The sequence below is a fragment of the Amborella trichopoda genome, chromosome 3 (assembly GCF_054954075.1).
Source record: "Amborella trichopoda isolate Santa Cruz 75 chromosome 3, AtrichopodaSantaCruz75HAP2 v2.0, whole genome shotgun sequence".
NCBI classification, from domain to species: Eukaryota; Viridiplantae; Streptophyta; class Magnoliopsida; order Amborellales; family Amborellaceae; genus Amborella; species Amborella trichopoda.
In genome coordinates this window covers 50,231,028-50,239,290 of record NC_142338.1, presented here as the reverse complement: position 1 = coordinate 50,239,290, position 8,263 = coordinate 50,231,028, and the positions used below count along the sequence as shown (strand labels likewise).

Below are 8,263 nucleotides of genomic sequence, written 5' to 3'. Positions count from 1 at the left end.
CTGAATTGGGAACGACTTGTGATAATAACTCTGTACGAGTCGGGGAAGACTACGGTACGACATCGTTTTAGTGATTCATTCAAATCGGCCCCAAAATGATGCACCACTTCCCCAGACGACGATCACAGCAGAGAAGAGAAGGAATAGAGGCTCAACAAAACCCCAACCTTCATGAAAGTATGGCATCCATCCACAAAAACATGCTGAGAGAGCACGGTAAAGAACCAGCTTGGAAGGTGTTTTTGTCAAGCATATGTTGGTTGACCAGTTAGCTACAACAGATTACTAGGAGGATTATGACTTTTGAAAAAGTAAAAGTACAATATAAACCCTGCGCATGCAACAAAAAGCCTTGCCAGCATGTTTTCATATGCAACAATATAAGAGTATGCCATGTCATAGATACAATGTCATATCAGAGCATGCCATCTCATGGTTACATGCATTTGCATATCCATGCGTCACGGTGAGAGCATGGCTCCCATACATGCATGGATGTAGTGTATAGAAGATGAATGCAAGACAAGATGCAGAAAACTCACATGAGAATGCCATCATATGGGGCTTATTCTCTTGGCTTAAAGGGTCAAAGCATAAAAGCCAGATAGGTTATAAGCTTGAATAAGACAAGATGTGGATAAAAAAAAGTACATGTCAACCTATGTGATAATATAAATATAGCCATGTTTAGATGCTGACACTTTGTAAGGATTAGCACCATTCTTTCCTCTTCCCATTTACAAGGGAAAGATGGGAGTAACTTCCACTATTCATCTGAGCCATTTTCTTTACCCAGTTATTAAGAAACCGCTGCCAAACCACCCGCAATGGAAGAGATTACCAGTTTTTAATTATTTCCAAATAACCCCCTTCACTTAGCAGTAAACGTCCCCATTGTTGTTCTTGTGCAAAATACAAAAAGGAACTGATAATAAAAATAAAAAATAAAAATAAAAAAGATGGCACCCAAGCAAATTAAAAATCTGATGCCCATAATTACTGCACATTTGGAACAAAAAGACGGCACCCAAGCAAACAGAAATCTGATGTCCATAACTCGAGCCTTCTCAATCTAAAGTCACATTTGTCAAAAATACTCGATCTTCAATTTCTAATATTTTAAAAAGAATTCAGTTAAAATTGAAAGATAAGTATAGAAAAGTAAAATGTCACACTTGCATCCTTCCATCAAACAAATGGTTTCATATTCAGATTGGTGTCCTGTCCACGCCAGGCCTGGCTAAGGCAAGTCAAATAAAATGTGTCCAATAGAAGTCCACAAGTTCTAAAACTAATCATTAGGTTCTGATAGGACTAGGGTAGAAATTGAGCAGGATGTCTGTTATTGAATGCCCTGTGGTGGAGGGAAATATAAGTGGTTTCCGGAAACATAAAGTTCATGAAAGAATGCTTCTTGACCTTTTGAGTCAACACACATGAAAGAATAAGTTGACTGACAAGAATATGCACAGAAGTGTACAATGATGCAACAAGCCATCTATAGGGTCAATTATAAAGAGTGTGAAACCAAATACAAAGCTATTATGCATACATATAGACATAAATAAATACCAAGTACACCAACCATGATGCTAGTGCAAGAAAACAGTGTTTCAAAACCTGGGGATTCGGCAAGCTAAACTTTGTTTTGCGCTAAGCAAGCTATATAACTAGCTTACCTAGTTGGTAAGCTAATCAAATCAATATGACCGGCTGGAATATGGTATTGTAGCTATTGGTTGGTAAGTTTGCAATCAATATGACTATACACCACCTAAAAGCCCGAAGCCGGCCTTGCCCCCTATCCTTTCAAGCTTTTTCCTCTCCCTTACGCCCCTTCTGCTCTTTTTTTTTTCTATCCGACCCCATGCACCTAATGGATTCACCCTTCTTTTTCCAATCGTTTGAATCTCCCTCCAAGTCGAAGACCAAGAGACATTCCTGCATCAGAGGATCTCAATGATGTGCCCATAAATCCGCATGCAAATAACAGCTGGTCTACTAGGTCTTATATACCATAATAACTAACATGGGTCTTTCCCGGAGCTGGAGTTGTTCAACCTTCAATGGGTGAGACCGGACGGATGAACCGGCCTAGTCACCCCCCACCTCCTCGCTAAAAACGAAAAGAAGCCCCTATTTCATATCTTTCTTTTTGTTTTTTTTTTAAGCATATCTAGTATCATATCAAGTATTTTCTTAGGTCCAGCCCCCCCCCACCTCTCCAAAAAAAAAAAAAACCAAAAATAATAATCTTAATCTTAATCTTAGTTTTTATTTTTAACTATTCTTTTGGATCACCAATTCATATCGATCCAGATCTACAATCCGACCTGAATATATGGGGTGGACGATCCACCCCCATCAATCAAGGTTTTCAAACATTACAAGAAACTAGATCCCACATAAAGGCTCCTCTAAAGGTAAGGAGATCTAACACGGCAAAGCAGTTTACTCACGGCACCAATAGAAGAACAAGGCTCCTTTGCAGATGCAACAATATAAAAGCACAAAAGCATAGATTACTTCTGTTCTTGCATTGATCATAGTACAAGACCGACCCCAAGTTATAAAGTTTTATCAATACCCATTCAGCCTTCTCTTTTCAATACCATTCGCCCTTTGGAGTCTGACCACGAATGAGTAACTTGCAACCAAACCCCAGTTCACTATAGGAGGCAAAAGACTCTTTCTAAGATTAAAATATAAAAGGTAATTTGTGAGAGATTCAGCCAAGAGACCAAGAAGAGCATTTCCCTTTTGCTCATACTTCATCATTATCATCATTACTTGAATCTTATCCCGACTATTTAGGGTCAGCTACACAAATCTCGTTCCATCATTCCACTTTATCAAAGGCTATACCCTCCATCAGACCATAAATCACCATATCTCTTCACACTAATTCTATCCATCTCTTTTGGGCCTTCCCCTTACCCTTTTAGAGCCTTCCACTTGCACCAAATCGCCCTTTTTAAGGGGTGTTTTTCTACGTCGACGTTGCACATAGACAACCCACCAAAGTCTACTTTTCCTCATCTTTTTGCCTATTGGAGCCACTCTAAGCTATTTATCAATTTAAAAAAAGAAAAAATGCAGCTAACAGCAGAAATGTATTGGCATATATAAAACCATGATAGGAATCCTCCTAAAACATTATACGAGTCAATAAATCATGCTCAACTCAATAGATTATGCAATCAACGTCATGCACAAAAATGTCGAGGTGTTCTCCTTCAGTCAAATGTCAATAATAAATATAAGGCTGCATAAATAATAAGATCAAAAGCCTTCACAATTTTAAGCAGCAAACCATTCATTCGACATTTTAGTGCCCTTTGATCAACCACCCTAGCAAGTCAATAAACTTGCTTGGTGTGAGAACAAACATCAACTTGGACACCAGAGCCCTTCTCCACCAATGAAATAGTGTGAAATTGCAGCAAGAGATGGTTCTCATCAAGGTGGATTGCTTTTAAATGAGTTTGGAAAGTTTGGAACTAGTATAAACATTGGGAATGAATGTAGACTTGCTACAGGCAGGGACCCTTGTAAGGTAATAAATTTCTTTAGGCTTAAAATGAAAGTGACAGAACCCTCATGAATGCAAGGGATCTTCAAAAAATATCAAGAATCTCCACTAGTATATCCAAAGGAGCTATGTCAAGAGAATCTGAGTACATTGTGTTAAAGGTAAGAAAGATAGAGCAAATAAAAAAGAAGAGAAAGTAGACATCAGTGAAGGACAAACTAGATCATGGGCCAAACGCAGGCATTGCAATCAGAAAATTTGGCATGTGATCATATCCAAACCTCAACATCGCAATGTCAAGCACTAAAGCTCTTCATAACTTTGATCCAAGATTCAATTGCTAATGAATCAAAATTTCCAACAAGCAGGCACACGAGCCCATAGTACAGAACACTATCCAAGTGATGAGTTGGAGCAGCAACATGCAAAAAAATCAAATCATACAAGAGATATAAATTTGAGGAAATCGTAATCAGTGATACAGCTTATCCATGTTTCTAACCTCCATATCTGCAACTCATATGATCATAATCTCAGTACACACTATTATATTGTTCAAATCCCATACATGTGTCACAAGTTACAACCATCATATTCATATCTACTTGTAATAAATCAAGTAGGTTCAAAGGGACTCAATAATCAAACCACAGTAATTCAAGCAGTCCAATATTATAGCGCTAAGTAAAAACCTAGAAAAGCAAAATCGATTTTCCTCTAGTAGTAGTTTGCCTCAATGTCAACATATAACACCCTATGCCGTCCTTCAATCAAAAGTTAGAACAGACGAAAATTACTAGGCTTTACAAACTTTTGATTGATCTCACATTTTTCCATTTTTATTTTTCCACTAACTCATGCACTCACTTTGCATTGATTTCTGCAACCGATTTAGAGGTCATTAAATAGTATTCTTGTGTCCTTAACCTAGATATGGATTGAGTAAATGAATGCATTGTAGTCAACTGTAATTTGATAGGCTACAAAAGATGGATTCGACAATTGAATGCCATTGTTGTTAACCATAGTTAAATTAGCCCACAGAACTTCCTTTTTGATAAAGAGTTAGCCCACAGAAATGAGCACTTGAATCGCTTCCAAGGGACCTCCAAGGGCTATAAGCTGAAAACATAACTAGCAAAATACAGGAAAAACCTATTTTCAGAAGCACACATATTGAACTGATGAGAAATGGAAATAACCACTATCATGTAATTCAAGAAGATGAGTTCCCATCCATAAGCCAGAATGAACAAAGCATTTACACAAGTGGGCAAATGCACAATCATCAAAACGAGAAAAATCTATTCAACAAACACCAACCCACCCCCCCCCCCCCCCCCCCCCCAACACACACACCAAAAAAAAAAAACAAAAAAACAAAAAAAACCTCTCCTGCACAATCACTTGATACCCAACTTATCAAAGACTCCGCAACAACTCCTTGAAATCTTTAATAATCTTTCTTTTCTTTATAAAAATTCTTCCCAGGCTAGAACCCCATCTTATATCATGAGCAATTTCTAAACACTTAAATCATCGTAATAAGCATATCAGATATGGTAACTATCAAAAACAAAAAAAGAAAAGGCATGTCATAAGCATGAAAGAAGTAAGTAAAACTACAGAGGATGGCATCAAAATAGGGGGAATTATTACCATAGACTATGAGGATGCTACAATCCAGCCAATAAACAATTGCATTAACAATTGAAAATTGTATCAACAAAATCAAATAAAGATACACATAGAGATATTTGAGGGCAAGGAAGAAGGCAATCACAGAAGAACAGAACCAAACATTCGAATGTCACATCTTCAAGAAAGACTGAGTAGTTATATAAGATAGAAGGACATCTACAGACAAGAATCCAGAAACAATAAACTAGACTGTGCTCTTCCAACCTTGACAATTTCCATATAGTTTAACAAAAAATAACCATATAATACAGAGCCAGGTAGCCAAAGGAGACAAAAGAAGAACCTTTATTTGCTGTCAAAGGGGATTCTCAGTTTTCTCAGTAGATTCACCCTGCATATAACATAGCAGGAGTATGGAGTATCCGTTAGAGCAACAGTCACAGAGAGAAGACCATGGCTTCCCTGGAGCTATCCTTCATTAAATGCCACATACTTAGCTTCTCTAAAACCCAAGTACAGGCCCCTAAACCCCACCAAAACCCTAAACCAACAAAACCCATCTCCAAAAGGTCTTACATCAAAACTACCCAAAAGAAGAGCTCACCCTTACGATCCCTCTAGGACTCAGATGATGGATCCCTCCTAAACTTCTTCGTGGAATACAAGGCCCGAGCAAAGAGCTCGGCGACATGTTGTTGAGACTCAAGAACCATCTCCATCCTCTTCATCTCCATCTCCATTCTCATCCTTTCCATATCCCTCATCATTTCCATCTTCATGTGCTCAAGCTTCATGAAACCCTCACCAATACACTTCACAACTGAAGTAAGCTCGGAGATAGGATCTCTCGCATGTTTGACCCCAGCCCTAGAAGAAGGGCAACTCCTCTGCGACCTAGGATGAGGAGGAGGAGAAGGAAGATAGCTCCTCTCTGCATCTTCCCGATTTAATTTCACTGCATTGAAAGTGAGGGGCCTTGGTCCCGTATCAGAGACAAACCTCACCTTCTGAAGAGGAATGCCATTGGGGATGGAGGAATTGGGGCTTGGGCTAGGGCTAGCACGAGGGTTAGGGTTTTTCTTCGGGAGGCCAGGGCTCTCCATGAACTCCATCTTTCGAAAGTACGGCCACGAAGAATAATCAGGGTTTTTCTGCCGCTCTGTTCGGTACCGCTTGCGAAGCTTCTCGACCTTGTGTCGACACTGTGTAGCGGTCTTAGAAGGCGAAGAATAGCCACAACGAAGGCACACGAGCTCTGCAACTTCGTCCCAATGCGAAGCTTTAAGCTGGCCTCTCTTGAGAGAGAACCATTTCTCTTGGTAAACGTCTATCAGAGCTAGGGTTTCTTCGTGGGTCCATGGACCAGGGGGTTTTCTAGGGCGAGGAGAGAGAGAGGGCTCCGGCTCCGCGTCTCCTTCAGGTAACGACGAGGAGGAGGTGGGAGCCGCGAGAGCCATGGGGAGAGAGAGAGAGGACGGAGACAAGGGTTGTTGGGTAGAGAGAGAAAGAGGGAGGCGAGGGTAGGGTAGAGAGAGAAAGTGGCGTCAGGGTTTGACAGAAGATATATGGAGAGAGAGGAGAGGAGAGGAGGAGGAGGAGGAGGAGAGGTTTTTCATTTGGAGAAGCCGACTAATACGGCTGATTTCGAGATCTAAGATCCCCACCGCTCCGCCGCTTGCCTTGCCTAGCCTAACCCCACCACACCACACCACCCTCTCTCTCTCTCTCCACATCACCCCGCCCTCCCCCTCTCTCTCCATACACCACCGCGCCATCCCTCTCTCCTCTTTCTCTCTCTAGACTTGGATTGGAAACATTGAGCTAGAGAGAGAGAGGTGGCGGCCGGGGGGGCTTCCTACTTTCGTTCGAGAGAAGTGGTGTGCCCTTTTCCTTATAAATTATAGCGTCAACGTGAGTTATGGGTTAGAGAGAGTTAAGAGAGAGAGAAGGGGTGGTGATGGGGGAAGAGAACAATATGCCATGCCCACAGCCTCCTCTTTCGCGTGGGGAGCCACCCCGTAAATAAGACATAAATTACAATTAGCCCCCGTCCAGAACTTTTTTATCCATACATTGCTTGTTCGAACGAGTATGATACACTCTCTCTCTCTCTCTCTCTCCGCAACCAACCAATAAATACTCTCTCCATACGGATTCTCTCTCCAATAAATGTCCTACAGTGTGGACGTATATCTCACAACTACCTCTCGTTTGGGTCTCACTCTATATTTAATAGTTTGGATCTGGGTTCGATGAATTCAGATGCGATCAGGTTTGGATTTGGATCTCATGTCATTTTCTCTTGCTCCGCTCGGTCTCACCTCACTCGTTGCCACACCTATGTCTAGATCGGCGTTCTTCCTCGTTGTCTAGGGGTAGAAGTGGACCGGGCCTAGCGTGTTAAGCTAAGAGATTCTAAGTCCGGACATGGTATGGTATGGTATGGTGAGCTGACGGATCATAAGTTTCGGGACAATCTAGCCCAATTGATTTCGCTCAACCTTATTCCATGTTGGGCCTAACGCTCAAGTGGTCCCAGGCCCATTTGAACCCTATTAATTTAAAATAGGCCTTCAGGGCTTTGACAAAAAGGTTTGCGCCGTCGCGCTGTTCCAACAACCTACATGGGGTCCAAAGCCGGCCTTTGTGGAGCCAGACCCCCCTGGTTCATCAAAACCCTTATCTATGTCTAGACGGGGGCAGTAATGCCCTTCAAGTCTTATGGGCTTTTAGGTTCACATTAGTTTTGTGATTCGCTTTCATTAAGGGCTTTTTGGATACTTGTAAATATATTATCTGTGAAATATATTACTGCGTAATAAATTATCTGGGATTGTTACCGTTTGGGTAGTATTTAAATGCAACATGGAAAATACATTGTTATTGTTTGGCTATGTCTAGAAGAAATATAGGAAATACGAACACGTGCCTATAAATTATCATTGCTTTTCTTTTTGTCGCGAAATTCCACTAAAATACAGAACTATCATTTCCTTCTTTTTTGTCACAAAATTCCACTAAAATACTGAATTAAAATCATCATCACATCGTTCCAAAAATATTTTCTAATAATAACTTGTATCATTTTAC

The 8,263-nt window shown here is 40.7% G+C and overlaps 1 protein-coding gene across 1 annotated transcript; it reads right to left on the bottom strand.

The window, feature by feature from the left end:
* Nucleotides 1-5,349: 5,349 nt before the first annotated feature.
* On the bottom strand, nucleotides 5,350-7,282 carry LOC18429137 (uncharacterized). The gene has a single exon (XM_006838429.4). The coding sequence runs from the start codon at nucleotides 6,628-6,630 to the stop codon at nucleotides 5,791-5,793; it is 840 nt and encodes a 279-aa protein (XP_006838492.1). The 5' UTR covers nucleotides 6,631-7,282; the 3' UTR covers nucleotides 5,350-5,790.
* Nucleotides 7,283-8,263: the final 981 nt, after the last annotated feature.

Bases quoted from the DNA above. Each gene is read 5' to 3' on its own strand.
- LOC18429137 (XM_006838429.4), bottom strand. From the start codon at position 6,630: ATGGCTCTCGCGGCTCCCACCTCCTCCTCGTCGTTACCTGAAGGAGAC.